At 39.6% G+C, this 16,153-nt stretch overlaps 1 protein-coding gene across 2 annotated transcripts in view; it reads left to right on the top strand.

The window, feature by feature from the left end:
* SLC34A2 (solute carrier family 34 member 2) overlaps positions 1-16,153 on the top strand; it is a 35,574-nt gene that overhangs the window by 6,685 nt on the left and 12,736 nt on the right. For both annotated transcript variants that reach the window (XM_032806627.2, XM_032806629.1), the window contains exons 2-8: positions 5,594-5,708; positions 5,818-5,952; positions 6,558-6,686; positions 7,605-7,748; positions 8,393-8,504; positions 12,625-12,820; positions 13,471-13,566. In XM_032806627.2, coding sequence (XP_032662518.1) covers positions 5,603-5,708; positions 5,818-5,952; positions 6,558-6,686; positions 7,605-7,748; positions 8,393-8,504; positions 12,625-12,820; positions 13,471-13,566 — 918 coding nt within the window. In that variant the 5' untranslated portion in view covers positions 5,594-5,602. The remainder of the gene's footprint in view (positions 1-5,593; positions 5,709-5,817; positions 5,953-6,557; positions 6,687-7,604; positions 7,749-8,392; positions 8,505-12,624; positions 12,821-13,470; positions 13,567-16,153) is intronic.

The raw sequence follows: 16,153 nt of genomic DNA, 5'->3' as shown, positions 1-16,153 counted from the left end.
TTGCACACGCACACCTGGTTACAATACCCCATGGAATACCCCGGTCCGCATGGTACTAATTTCTGGGCAGACTTTATTGGGCCTTGTTTTAGATGTGGCCTATAAATGTCTCTACAACGCTTTAAAATGAAGGGTATGTTCACACATCAGTTTGAATGAGATTTTAACTCAGCCCTTAACTAGAATTCACCCAGCTCATAACACTCCTCAGCTCCATTTTACTCATCCTCCCAATGAGGCCTAAAATGGTGATACCCAATAACCCATCCCAAACAGAAAGAAAATGAATAATTTAACACAAATGATTACAAACAATACAAGCGTAGCTATTTGCATAACCTTGAGATGGGCCCTGGACAGGACTGTCCCAAATAAATGAAGTGGCACACAGGATGCAGTTGGGTCCCAGGACTAAACTCAAGCTTAACTATTTACAGTGTCTTTCTGTCAGAATAATTTCATTTCACCAACATAAAATAATTTTAGTCCCACCCAAATCTGTTTGGGGGCGTTTTTCTCCCTGGATTCCCTTTCAGTGTGCTCCTGAGGTGTGTCTGTTGTTTCTGTGGAACTGCTGGCTGTGACAGTCCCTGCTCATTCTGTCTGGGGCTGGCACTCATTACTGTCACAACATTCCTAGCCTCAGCATCCACAGTTACATTCTCCAATTTGGAGAGCAACCATGCTGAAATCCTATCTCTCTGATACTGCCTTTGATGGTCCTTCTGGATAACTTTAGGTTTAGTCCTGGGACCCAACTCTATTCTGTATACCACTTTGTTTATTTGGGACAGTACTGTATAGGGTCCGTCCCAAGGTTTATCTAGCTTAGGGGTCCTACCTTTCTTTCTTCTAGGAATGTGAAACCAGACCAGGTCCTTGCTTCTAAAATATTCTCTATATGCCATGATGTCACAGAGGCTTTTCATTTTATCAGAGGCTATCCTCAAATTTTCCCCAGCAAAACTGTTACCTTTTTCAGTTTTGGGTTCCATTCCCTTTGTTCCTTTTCAGGAACTTCATACTAGAGGTTTTCTGGGGTCCATAGCTCATGCCCAAACCTGGGAAACACTTTGTACTCTCATTGCTGTTTTATATAACATCAAAATGAATGGAATATGCTGGGCTCAGTCCCTTTGGTGGTGCTCTACAGATGTAGCCAGCTGAACCTCAAAAGTCCTATTGACCTCTCCACCATCCCATCAGATTGTGGGTGTGCTTTTGTGGATGCCTAGAATCTCACAAGCCTGTTGAAAACCTTTGGATTCCAAGTTTCTCCCTTGCTCTGTAACTCACTCGGGGTCCCAAATCTTGTGAATACCATCACTAAGACCTCTGCTACTATCACAGCCTCTTGATTTCTGAATGGATATACCTCAGGTCATTTTAAAAAATAATCTATAGCTACCAGCAAATATTGATTGCCAGCCTCTGCCTCAAGCAACAGCATAAGAGCATCAATGGCAATGCTCTGCACTGGTGCCTCTCACAAGATCCTTCTGCAAAGGGGCTCTCCGAGTTTTAGGGGGACGCTTCTTTGTAAAGCTAGCATCACATTTCCTACACTGACTTTTTATGTCCTGCCTTCATTTTACTCAACAGAAATTTTCTTTTAGCTTGGCTAAAATCCAAAATGTCCAGCAGTATTAAGATCATGTTTGATGTTATATCTGGTACAAACAGCTGTGTCCATCACCTGCTGTTTTCTCCCACCTTCTAGATAATATTTCATCTTTAAATTCCCTGTGACCAGGAAGCTTTAATGGTGCTACTGTGGGAGGAAACCATATTCCAGGGTGGCTGTATTTGATAGTTGATTTTCTAATTATACACTATCATGAGATCAGAATCCTCTCTCTGGGAAGTTTTTAGTTTGTTGTGGGTTCCATTACTGCAACCCTATCCCCATTGTTCCAGAGGATAAACCGGGAACACTGGGCACTTCTGCAAATAGAGGAAGAGAGGCAGACCTGTTCCACTGAGCAACTAATTCCTTGCTCTCCCACTTGGGGCAGTGTTTTCAAATTAGTGTCCCAACAAGTCTGTCTGGACAAGGCAGAAACATTACTATGCCTATGGCCACATCTGCATGTGATTTTGAAATCTTAGCACTGCAGTTTTTCCAACCACCTGACAAGCTGTCCCTTAGAATTCCTGGATCTAAAGAGCCACTGCAGGGAAGCATTGGTTGGTCCTGACCATAAACTTCCTCCCATACAAACATTCTGTAGATTTAACAACTGCCGGAGCTCCTTTTGGTCGGTGCAGTAATTTCGCTCTGGGGAACTTAGATTTTTGCTATAATAAGTTACCACCCGCTCAAGTCCATTGTGTTCTTGTGTCAATATTTTCCTCCAATCATAAGCGCTAGTATCTGTGTCCAATTTCCAAAGGGGGTTTTGAAACATGGATAGGCCAAGCAAGGCACCATCACAAGAGGCTTTTCACCTCTGAAAATGCTACATCACACTTTGCTGACCATTGAAATTATTTCCTTTTCTCACCCAATCTATGCAGTGGTTTTGCAATAGTTGGAAACCCACAAATGAACTTACTGTAATAGGAGCAGTTCTCTAGAAAGCTCTAAGCATCTGTTCCTGTCTGGGGAGTTGGGTAGCCTTTTTAGCATGTCTGGTCTAATAACCATTATGTCTGAGTCTGTGTCAACTATCCCTATACACAACACAGATCATAATATGTACTCAATAGCCAAACTCCTCTTACTATTGCTTAGATCTGGGCTATTAAACCAAAACTCTGGGTCTGATCTTTGTACCTCCATAAGCTTTGCTCCTGCAACTTGGTGTCACCTGTTTCCCAGTCCAGGAGAGAGGCTTTCACTAGACACTTTAGACCTGCCTTAAATTTATAATAATCCTTCTTTTTGGGCCAATTTTGTCACAGTAGCAGAATTCAACTGACCTATTTTTGCATTATTGGCAATTTCTCCTTTTTACAAACCACGTTTATCATTTGTTCTAATCATTCAATATTGTCATGTACCAAATTTAAATTCCCTCTTTCATCATACATATTGGATACAGAGCTGTACTTATAGGGCTCATGACAATCAGTTTCCATCTCGGTCACTAGCAGCTGCTTTCTCTTCTGGTGCACTACTGAAAGAAAAGCTTCAAGTTCAACAGGAAAATTTCACGGCCTCTTGGAGGGTCTTTGGTCTCCTTTTGCTGATCTTGATTGGCAAGTCCAAGTCCAGCTGAACAATTATATATTGGTCCAATGCCAGTGTATCCTGGAAGGCCTCTGTAGTATCTGGTATGCCAAGAACACAAGTCTCCACACATACCCTGCCAGTTCAGGTGAGGGTTCTTTCCCTCTCCTTCCAGCTCCTAGCTGTGCCCTGGCCAGCTCAGGTAACGGCTAGATCCAAACAACAGGTCAAAGGTCTGGGTAAGTTCTACAGCACAATCAGAGCTGGGCCCCCCAAGCTTGCTGCTAGTAACCCTCCTTTTTATCCTTTCTCCAAGCCATTCAATTATAAGGTTGAACTGGACCAAAAAAGCCTCCCCAGGAGTTTTTTTTAATAAAGATTTTGCCTTATTTGAGCTGGGACAGCCTGACCTCTCCCCCTAGGCCTCTGTAGGTTACAAACGGGGTAGAAAACTGTTGTAAATGTCCAATCTTAGCAAAGTGTGCTAGGTAGCTCAATTCCTCTCCACGCTGCTGCCTTCCACTGGTCTGTGACCCTTTGATTTCCTTCCAGAGGTGAATTTTTAGCTCCATAAGTCCTTGCTGCAGCTCATCTTGGTTGGCAAATTGAAGCTTGTCTAAAGCTTGCTTAGCTTCCACTATTTCACTGAAGAACTGTTGATCTATGCCAGTCAGATTGCTGGTCACCTCATCACTATTCCAGCATGGACATGTCCAGTCCAATCTCTCCGGACACTTTGTAGTTTTTGCTCTCACAGAGATTTCATTTCTGTCTGCAAGTCATCTCTAAGCCCTTTCTGGTGAACCTCTAGGTGCTGCTTCAATTTCATTTGTGAAGCTTCAAGCTCCTGTTTCAGGTCTTGTTTTAAGTTCAGCTGGGCACTTCTGATTTCTGCAAGCATCCCCAGTATTTGTTCCATCTTGCAGGGTCGTCCTTAGGATTTATGGGGCCCTATGCAGTATTATTAAACTGGTGCTCCTATGCCCGACAGCTGCCTGGGTTCGCATATGTATTTTAGATAAGGGAGGTCTTTTGAAGGATTTATTTAGAAAGCTATATGTCTGAAGATCCGCATATTTAAGGATAAAGATGAATACCCAGATTGTGCATCTAAAAATCTATGCAAGGATTTTTTAGTGATGTGATTTTATAACCTTCAGCAACACACTAATGAAATATTTTTAAAGCAAATTTTAAACTAAGGTCCTGTAGGCACCTAACATGTTCTGGGTAAATATTACAGTCATGCACAACTGTTTTTGTCATTAAATTCAGAAACTGAAAGTATATACCTGGGAGTTGGCAAATACCTGTTAAACGGCTTCATCGCCACTTGAATGGCTCTTGAACAGTTTCAGTGTTGTGCTGATAGGTCTGGCAGGCTGGAAGGCTTTTTCACTTTTAAGTACTAGATCCCCTCCTGAGAAAGACTCCCCAGGCTGCAGCAGCCATCTGTGGTGGGAACCTGCGGGAAGGGTCAGAACAGGGATAGGAACAGGTCAGAGGGTGGACACTAAGACCCAGGGGTGCCCCAAATTTTCAGGTGCCCTATGCAGCCGCGTATGCGGTGTATGCCTAAGGACGGCCTTTCCATCTTGGTTTAGCAGAAATACCAGTTCACACTCTTTCTTCTTGGAAATTGGATCCCAAGGCTAACATCAGTGTTGCCCCTTTTTGAGCCAAGTGACTAGTCAAATTTTGGGGCCCTGGGGATTTTCCAGTTGGAAGTAAAAATTGATGGAGTCTGATATTACGTTACTTGTAAATAAACAAGATTGGGTAAAAGAGACTAAGTCCTGTTTCTCCAAACACAGGAGGAACCAAGAACAAAAGGAGCAGTTTTTTAGAATACAGCCCCAAATCTCTTTAGCCAACAGATCCAAAAGCTCTCTCTCTAGCTTTACCCAGAGTCACACTGTGCTCACAGGCTACTGCTTGGCTTTCTTGCTTTTTCCTGTGTCTCTTTCTGTTCTTGTGTGGTCTCAGTTTCTGTGTGTTCTACCTTCTCTCACTCTCTCATACCTCCCCAGTCACAATACCCAGTGGAACCCCTTGCTCCCATGGTGTTCGTTACTGGGCAGACTCTGTTAGATCTTGTTTTAGGTGTGACTCCTCAGCTGTCTCTTACAACCTCTTAAATGACGGGCATGTTCACACATCAACCTGAACAAGTTTTTAATTCAAATCATAACAAGCTTTTATGCAGCTCATAACAGTGTAGCTTGTATTGGCCTAAGTTTCACAAGTAAAGCTAAAATATGGTTTCACAAATAAAATGTGTTAATTCAATAAGGTTAAAAAAGAACAGAGTTGAAGGATGAGTTGTTTTCTCTCTGTTGTTTTTAGAGGTAATCCTTACTCTTGTCATACACTGAAGAGTGTTTTCATCAGACTCTGACATTAATCAATGTATCATTTTAGCGTCAGATCATGGCTCCTTGGCCTGAGTTGGAAAACTCTCAACCCAATAACTATACTGAAGACTCCTCCAAGCAAGGCAAGGCCATGTCTGAAAAAGGTGGAGAAAAAACAAAAGGTAAATATCTGCTCCCATATAATTTACACGGCTATAAAAACCTTACAGTTGTGCTATGGGGAAAAATGGCAAGTAATTAATTTGGTTTATTTGTGTTTTATTTCAACAGACAATGTGGGTTCACTTCAAAGTAAAGGTAGACTTCAGCCTGCACATTCCAACATTGCCTTGATAGATGAGCCAGGGCAAGAAGAAGACCCTTGGAGTATGCCAGTGCTTCAGGACACTGGGGTCAAGTGGGGAGGTACAACCTGTCAATACGCAACTTATCTACATGTCTTTATTTCTTCTCATCTTCTGTGCTCTTTATCTTAGCCATTTCTTCTCAAATGTTAGTTTCTGGAAAAATGAATTTCAAATCTTCCTCTTAGGTACACAGGTTTTAAAATATTGGTGTTAACCACTCTTCTTCAGTTTCCCCATTGGTAAAATGGGGCTATAATATTTCCTCAGATCCTGTGGGTGATGAGATTGTAATACCATTTACCCATCATTTTAAAGCACTGTGAGAGCTGTGGATGAAAGCTGTCAAGCAGTATGTTAATATCAGCCTTTCATTAACCCCATTATGTGTGGTAAAAACCTAAAAGTGAACAGTAAAAAAAAGGATGAATTTCAAACTTCACTGAATCTTTAAAGTATATGAAAAGCTTTTATGTGCAGTGATGCTGTAGTTAAAATTTTATTAACAAGAGCATTCCTTTGGGTTTATCATCCACAGAGCTCACAACAGTATCCTTGACTCCATGGACTATGGATGGAAGACTTGCTTGAAGTGCTAAACGGTTCAAAAAGAAGTGCCAAATACATAAATATTTGATACACAAACACTTATCTTATGTTTTGCAGACCTGGATAACAAAGGAAAAATCATCACTGTACTCACAGCGATAGCAAAGTTTATTGCCTTGCTTGGACTACTCTACTTCTTTGTGTGTTCCTTGGATATACTGAGTTCTGCCTTCCAGTTGGTAGGAGGTATGAAAACTCTTATGAAGTATCAAGTTAGGCTTTGGATGGGCTGTTGAATCTAATTCAATTCAAAATAAAGTAACTAGTTAAAGAATATCAACCTTGAGAACTCATGTCATTTAAATATACAGAGAGAGGCCTCTGTGATTGAATGATGATCTCCCTTTGTTGCAGGATGCCTTTGTTTCCAAAGTTCCAGAGTGGTGTTGACATTAGAGATTGGTGATCCCAGTTTATTTTGGAAGTCCCTTTTATTTTAGTGATCGTTAAATACACAAGTGTAGTTATGTTCTCCTCAATATGTGAAAACCTTTTTACTGTGGAGAGACTTAAAACGGGATGCTTATTGAAAGCTCTCATGATCCCAGGTTTCCTGTGCCCCAGGCTCAGGTAACTGCTGCCACCACCACAGGGTCATGCTGAAAGTAAGGCAAAATATAGAGGGATTTGGACCTATCAGTGCTTTACCCATATCTGTGCCTCAGACAGCTGCTTCTTTTGAAGATCCCCTAAGACTAACTACTTCTTTGTACAATGATCATGATGGTCCCTTCTGACCTTAGAGTCTATAAAGCTATTAATCTTTTTTTTCCTCAGGGGTTTCTCTCCCAAACCTCAATCCCTTTCCCAATTTTGATGTCCTTCCCTCAGACAAAGTAGGCTAGATACAGTTCTCTCTGGGGCCCATCACCATTGCTGATTTTTCAGTCAATCAAAGAAAAGAGAAAAATGTAAGGTGTTCCCTGATCACTCAGAAGGCTAGAAACTATTTTCAGGATCTGAACTTGGATCCCTGGGTTATATCACTTTAGACTGACAGGCATGACCATGTGCATATTTTTTTTATGATCTTTCACAAAATGCTGTCTTATTTACTATAGACTATACACGGCACTTTCTCACTAAATTAATTCCTTTACATAGGTAAAGCAGCAGGGGACATTTTTCGAGATGGTTCTGTGCTGTCAAATCCTGTTGCTGGCTTGGTGATTGGAGTTTTGGTGACAGTCATGGTGCAGAGCTCTAGCACTTCCTCATCCATTATAGTCAGCATGGTGTCTTCTACATGTAAGTCTGCTTACAGTAAGCTAGTGCAGATCACCCTCAGACCCTTTACATTCACCACCTTTTACTGCCAGGTATAGAAACATTGGAAATGGGGAAAGGGACTGCAGGAAAACAACCTGTTATTTCATCCTGATACAAAATAAGAAATGGACAGCAATTAAAAATGGACGCAGAGCATAGAAAACCAGCCCTCCCACCCGACCCCCCAACTGTGTAAAATTTGTTTGGTTCACTGACACTAGATTTGTTAACTTCAGCAGCACTGGCATACTTCGTTCTACCAACAAAGTTACTGTAACTGGTTTTCTTCTGAGGTTTAGTTCTGTGAGAGTTGCATGCGGGATAATGCTTAAGATAAGACAGAATTTCTACTACTTTCACATCTTGTGGCAGTGGCAGAAAACAAGTATGCTGCAGATGCAGAACATGACCTTCGAATAATCAGATTAATCATGTAGCACATTCTCAAGGTGCTTTAATAAAATAAATTGTTTAGATTATAGTGCTTGATTACAGTTACTTAACAGGACAAATCCTGATCCCATTGAAGTCAATGGCAGAGCTCCCATTGATTTCCATAGGATGAATGTAAAATGTGTGCTGAAGAATTGATTTTCTCCTAATGCTCCTTTTTTACTTTATAGTGCTGAGTGTAACGGCTGCTATTCCTATCATAATGGGGGCAAATATTGGTACCTCAGTCACAAACACAATTGTGGCGCTCATGCAAGCTGGAGACAGGAATGAATTTAGAAGGTATTGTGCTTTAATCTTAGCCCTTCAGAGCCTATTTTCACCTCCTCTAGCAGGCTTTCTTTTGTGTTCTTATCACCACAGCAGCCACTTTACAGTTTAATTGTCCAAAGGGTTGTTTTATAATTTGGAGAGATGAAAGTACATTTCTAAAGCTACATTTAATGAATTATTGTGCAGTTTCAGTTATATTCTTGGATATAAACTAATTAAAATCAAAATCAAAATCAACATTTAGTCCACAATCTTGAAAAAATATGTAATCCTGTCTCACTTAAATCAAGGTGAATTTTGTGATAAACCTCAATAGGCTTTGTCCTGCCTAGTCATCATACATAATTACATGGCAATTATGTAGCTTTCTGCTTCATAAAGCAGTCAGCTTTGGTAGTACAGTAAGTACCATGTCCCTTTGTTCATCAGCTGTGTGCCACTGTAAAGTACAGTACAACCTAGACTTAAGGTAGTCTAATTGAAAATATATCTGAAAAAAGGCATAGTGGTTCCATTGAAAAGTTTCACAGTTCTAAGAGATTCTACTCTTGCTTAATAGAATCCTCCTTTTTAGAGATCAGGAATGTCACAAGAGCTAGTAAAATCTTTCTAGCCAGTGGAATTTGAAGAGTGCCTGCTTTTCTACCCTCATTTCACCATGTCTCTATAACAGGCAAAGAAAAACTTTGTCTGCACAGGAGAGGTTAATGTTACATTAGATAAAATGTTTTCTACCTGTTGTTTACTCTCCTTATGGTTTTTTTCAACGTCTGTCAATTCCACAGTAGGTAAGATATGGTAAAATGAGGAAAGTGAAACATTCTAACCACTGACTATATCCATCACCAGTTTATGGTTTACTATCTTGACACTACAAAGGTATGCTGCTAGTTTACTGATAGAGTGCAGTAAAAATGGGATGGGAGTGAGACTTTAGCACCTTGTCATTCAGTACAAATAATAACGAATATGTGCATATAACCAGATGCGTGAAATACATTTACCCAAAACATATTTCTATGTGTTGCCCCTCTGAATCTTACCAGTCTTTGTCAACGACATACACATCACCTACCAAATAGTTTGTTAGAGCTAAATAATGTATAAAAGGGAGAAACTTTAGTTGCTAAAGTAAATTGAAAAAGTTGCTTAATAATATAATTATTAATAATCATATTTATCTGTTAATAACCTGTACTGTTCACATCGCTCTTGTGGTGGATGAAATGGATCGATACCTTCATATTTCAAAGAAAGAATAAAAAAATGACAAGTGCCTGCTAGCAGTCAAAATAATACTCGCTGTGATGTCCTGCATTGTACATAGAACATTAAGAACGGCGCCGTTTACCGGGTCAGACCAAAGGGATCCATCTAGCCCAGTATCTGTCTATCGACAGTGGCCAATGCAGGTGCCCAGGGGGTGAAGTAACAGGCAATGATCAAGTGATCTCTCTCCTGCATCCATCTCATCCTCTTCGATGAACAGAGGCTAGGGACGCCATTCTTTTACCCTTCCTGAGCTAATAGCATTTAATGGACTTAGCCACCATGAATTTATTCCAGTTTCCCTTTTAAACTATTGTATATCAGTCCCAGCCTTCACAACCTCTCAGGTAAGGCGTTCCCAAGTTGACTGTGCACTGAGGTGTGGGAAGAAGAACTTCCTTTTATTTGTTTAAATTTCTGCTACCTATTAATTCATTTGGTGACCCTAGTTCTTGTATTTATGGGAATAAGTAAATAACTTTTCCTTATCCACTTTCTCCACATCACTCATGACTTTATTATACCTCTATCATATCCCCCTTAGTGTTCCTCTTTTCCAGTGAAGAGGCTGCCTCTTTAATCATTGCCACATACGGGACCCTTCTCCAACCCCTAATCATTTTAGTTGCCACTTTTCTGAACCTTTTTATCCACTATTCTTTTTGTAGGTGAGGAGACCACATCTTACACAGTATTCAAGATGTGGTGTACCATGGCATTTATCATAAGGGCAATTAATATATTCTCAGTCTTATTTCTCTATCCTCTTTTTTTAATGTGCTTTCCTAACATCCTGTTTTTGCTTTTTTGACCACCTCTGCGCCACTGCGTGGACATCTTCAGAGACTTCCATGATTGACGACCAAGCTCTTTTCCTGACAGTTCGTTGTAGCTAATTGCCCCCATCATTATTGATATGTTATTATTGGGTTTTTTTTCAATGCTTTACTTTCGTTTATTCCATCATTAAATTTCATTTGCTCATTTTGTGCCCAATCACTTAGTTTTGGTGAGATCTGTTTGGAAGTCTTCACAATCTGCTTGGTTCTTAACTATCTGTGTTTTAATTTCATCTGGGCAACTTTGCCACCATCACGGTTTCCCCTTTTCTCCAGATCATTTATGAATTTGAATAGAATTGGTCCTAGGCACTGACCCTTGGGACACAATCTGAGTTACCCTTCTCATTCTGCAGAATTTCCCATTAATTCCTACCCTTTGTTTCCCTGTTTTTAGCCAGTTCTCAATCCATGAAAGGACCTTTCCCTTTATCCCATGACAGCTTAATTTTTTACTTAAGAGCCTCTGGTGAGGACTTGTCAGGTTTCATCGAAATCTAAATACACTATGTCCACTGGATCCCCTTTGTCCACATGTTTGTTGCCCTTCAAAGAACTCTAATAGATTAGTAAGGACATGATTTCCCATTTACCAGAACCCATCGTTGATCTATTGCTCAACAGTTTATGTTTTTTCTATGTGTCTGAACAATTTTATTCTTTACTATTGTTTTGCGTAATTTGCCGGGGTACCGATGTTGACTTACTGGTCTGTAATTGCTGGGTCACCTCTTAGAGCCTTTTTAAATTTGGTGTTACATTAGCTAACTTCCAGTCATTGAGGTACGAAGTCCGATTTAAAGGACAGGTTACACCTTAGTTATAGTTCCGCACTTCCACATTTGAGTTCTTTCAGAACTTTGGTGTGAATTCATCTGGTCCAAGTGACTTAGTTAATGTGAGATTTTATGCAATTAATTCCAATAAATCCTCCTCAGATTTGTCACCCTACAAAGCTGCTCAGGTTTTGGAATCTTTTATCCCTAAACATCCTCAGCTGTTGAAGGGACTGAAGCCAAGATCCATTTAGTTTCTCCGCAAAGCCTTTTTATGTTCTTTAAGAGCTCCTTTTAGATATCTCGATCATCAAGGGTCCCCACTGGTTGTTTTAACAGGCTTCTTGCTTCTGATGTACTTAAAAAACATTTTGTTATTACTTTTGGAGTTTTTGGCTAGCCATTCTTCAAACTCCTCTTTGGCTTTTCTTATTACACTCTTGCACTTAAGCTGGCAGTGTTTGTGCTCCTTTCTATTTGCCTCACTAGGATTTGACTTCCATTTCCATTGTCCAATTCTAATGTTCCAACTTCCACTAATATTCTACCCTCAAGCAATATTGCAAACCTGAGGTATCAAACAGATTAACATTTGGAAAACATGTTTCCTTGGCTTACAGCATTAGGTTTTTAGTTTTAGGAACTACATTTTAAAACATATATAGACAAATTGGAGAGAATTAAAGGAGATTAATAAATGATTAAAGACTTGGAAAAGAAGACCTATGGGGAAAAAACTGTGAATGTTCAGTCTACAGAAAAGAAAGCCCGGAAGGGAGATCTACAGTAATTGTTTGCAAATATGTACAGGATTGCTATAAAGAGGATAGGGATACATAATTCACACTACTCGGTAAGGATAGGAAGAAAGGTTTTAGCTACAGCAGGAAAAAGTCAGGCTAAGTATTAGGGGAAAACAGTATAACTACAGTCGAGTGATGGAATGAGCTAATGGATATTATGCAGTGACTTTCACTGGAAATAGTTAAGGCAAGAAATGACACCCCTCTTTCAGGGAGAATTGCTTCATTTGTCTGTTCTCCTTTGATGTTTTAATCCTTCAGGGTCCGTTTTGTCAATTGCATGTAAGATTCTGTGCACTGTGAGACAGGATGGCAGATTGTGGCCCCAAAAATGAAATCGTTCCTGCCTCAGTGCAGGCTCCTTTCCAACCCATATGATTACACCCTTTATCTACGTGTGTTATTCAAACAGCAAATCATCTTTTTAAATTTCTTTTTGCAGGGCCTTTGCTGGAGCTACAGTCCATGATTTCTTTAACTGGCTCTCAGTGTTTGTGTTGTTGCCCCTTGAAGTAGTGTCTGGTTATCTTTATCGTCTCACTAATGTTATAGTTGAGTCCTTTAATCTTGAGAGTGGCGAAGATGCCCCTGAGCTGCTAAAAGTCATCACAGATCCTTTTACAAAGCTTATCATCCAGGTAAGCTCTCACTTTAATGAGACCTCTTGCTTGATTCATCTTCAGTTAATCAAACTGCTCTGAGGCTGCCAGGTTGCATGTTAGTATTACTGGACTCATGACAGAAAAGCTCATTTTTTATTTTATTTTATCTTTTTGTTTCACATTTCCTGAAATCTTATGTATTAGATGCATGTTTCAAATATTTCAAAAAAAAATGTATCAATTTAATGCTGACACCCAAGGCAGGCACTTGTGGGAAGGTTGTTTGGGAGTTAGGCAATTGATGAAAAATAGAGTGAACAGGGAAATTGATATGTGGAGAAGTTGAGTTTATATGAAATCAACCATGTGTGTTTGTTTAAATGAGGGGTAGCTGATGGCTGATTTGGTCTAGTACATGGGGCAAAGGATGCATGTTTCATGATTTTATAGATATTTAAAAATGAGAAAATAAGATTATTTTTCCAGGAGATAAACCCCTGTTTGTATTTCTTGTTGGGCAGGAGATCAGGCCACTTCCAAGGTCATGTTTGCTTTACTCATGTGAGCAGACCTATTGATTTCAGTGGGACTACTTGGAGGAGTTAGATGAGCAGGCTTGGCTCTAATTTTACAGTTCCAAACTACAGACTGGAATTACTGTGTTCTATTTGTTTATTCTCTTTTAGCTTGATAAATCAGTAATAAATGCAATTGCTACAAATGAGGAAGGAGCACAAAACAAATCCCTGGTAAAGACTTGGTGCAAAACTAAAACAAATGTGGTAAGTATTGTGTTAAAACGGCTTTTGTGCTCTTAAGGAAAGATATTGTTGCTTAACTATCACTCCTTCATATAGAAGGAAATAGTTTGACAATATTATAAATACATCCACAGCACAAAAAAGATATTTTTCTGTTACTACTAATGTTATTTACAGTAGTTGGGCAAGGTATTCTAATATATGCAGTTTGTGAGATTATTTTGAGATTAGTTTTATTTGTTGCATAAAATAAATGAACAAAGTCTAACATTCTTGTACCTCTGCTGAAGTCTAAGGAGTTGTACTAAGTATGAATTTGGCCTAATGTGTCTGACATTGAACGATGCTGTACACCTTTTGATTTGTCATTGTGATTGTCTTGAATCAAAAAGAAAAAGAAAACCCTCCTAAATCCACTATTATTTTAAATTTCTGGTGCTGCTGCAGACTTCCTGCATGTGGAAAATATGTGCAACACAGTGATGATAATAATACTACCTTCCTCCCACCCTTTTTTTGTCTTGTCAATTTATATTGTAAGCTCTTCAGGGCATGGTCTGTCTCTTACGAGGTGTTTGCACAATGCCAAGCACCGTGGGTCCCTATGCCTGGGGACTTTTGGTGTTACTACAGTAAAAATAATTAAAAAAGAGAGGTGAAAGTCATCTGCAATGAAGCATGAATTTCAGCAGAACAGAATAGTTCCCCTGACATTAAACACTGAGGTGAAGATATAAATAGCAAAGCTAAATATTCAAGCAGGAGACCACTGCAGTATGGCAGCATTCCAGTGAGTTGATCTGACAAACCAATACAGAACTAGTTTATTCTGATGTGCATTAGTGCAGTCTTTTGCCTATTTTAGTATTCTTGGAAAACTGCTTTGTGACCAACCTGACTTGGAACTTAACCTGAATTCATGACTCAGGCAAAACTCCCAATTAAAGGAATTTCTTTCAGAAGTTAGCATCAATATCCATTTTGCTAGATTAAAGACTACAGGATTTGGATCTTGTTCAGTGCTTCATTTAAATAAAAACTGGTTTGTTAAAGATCCCTTGGCTCTCTTAATGAGACTGTTATCACTTCTCATATGTATTACGGTAATGCCCCAAGTCTCCAAGTCAGCGGCCCCAAATGCATAAGAAGACGCAATTCCAGCTCTGAAGAATTTAAAATCTAGTGTTGGAATTTTCAGATGAGCCTAATGGAGTTAGGCACTCACTTTCCATTAATATTCAATGAGATTTGGCCACCCAACTGTCAAACACGTCTTTGAAAATTCCCACTAAGAAGATAAATGATTACATGGAGCATGTGGGAAGAGGGATATAATGAAATACATACAGTTTGATGTGCATGGATACACTTGTTGTTCTAGAACTGCAACTCAAGGAAACAGTTAAATTTAAAAGCAAACTAAACAAACTGTCTCAGCAGAGGGGCCAAATATTGAATAGCTATTCAGATGGATTTGGTAACTCCAGATCAGGGCTGAGGTGTATTGACAGGGCAGTGTGGGAAGTTTGCACTGTTCCTGCCCATATAGTAACTTTTCTGTTGACAAATACAAAATGTCACTCAGCAGGACTATCAACCTACCATCTTTCGCCAGTTCAAAATGCGCTAAAAATAGTTCTTAAGATAAGAGTCGTGTTAGATTCTCTATAGTCCCTTCTGCAAAGCAATGACCCCATAAAAACCAGTAGATCATAGTTCCCCTTTGATTTTTTGCACTCAAATCCCATTTATTTAATAGAATACAGCCAATATCAGTTTATAATGAGCTAGATTCTGCCACCCTTACTTCCTTTGAGAACTACCATACTAGATTTCAGTGAGACTACTTTCAGAGTAAGGTACTGCTCAGCATGAGTAAGAGGAGCAGGTTCCGGTCCACTAAAAAGGTGACCATGCACACCTCTTTAAACATATACTCTAAAGGCTAGATTCTGATTACTCCTTGAGTAATCTCATTGAAACCAGTGGGACGGGCTGGGGAATAAGGTACTTCTCAACAAAAGTGTATTAGAATCAGGTCCTACAACAACAGCATATTGCTTGGCTCTAATACTAAATAGTTGGTTTTGTTTCTGCCAGTGGCTATTTCAGAAGCTCTGCTGAGAGTGGTAATGTTGTAATAATACAGTAAGTAACATTTGGCAATAAATGGGCAGTAATTGCTGCTGAATTTGCAGGAGATTCATTAAACATGCTTTACTTACAATAACCCCTGGTTCCAGAGACTGCTATGAATCCTACACAATAAGTTCTCTTGTGTTTATTAAATTGCAAGCTTAATCCGGTGTCTCTGATGAATAAAAATTCATATGAAGGAAAGGAAAGAAGAGATGTGTAGAACCCCTGCTGTGTTGTCATTCAAAAATATTGTTAAACTGGTACATTTAAACACACAATGTTAGAAAATTGTTTTAATAAACCCCTTACAAGCATAGGCACAGACAATTTGTCACTGGCTGTAAGGGCAACAAAGTGAGAGATAACAGAAAAGGAAAAACTTGTCTGTGGACTGGTGACAGTCACAATGTCAGTGGCTCAGAGAGTCAGAGTTCAAAGTCTAACTGGCTGGTAACCACTTTTTTGGGCT

Source organism: Chelonoidis abingdonii, chromosome 5 (assembly GCF_003597395.2).
Source record: "Chelonoidis abingdonii isolate Lonesome George chromosome 5, CheloAbing_2.0, whole genome shotgun sequence".
Taxonomy (NCBI): domain Eukaryota; kingdom Metazoa; phylum Chordata; order Testudines; family Testudinidae; genus Chelonoidis; species Chelonoidis abingdonii.
This window is presented reverse-complemented; position numbering and strand designations above follow the sequence as displayed.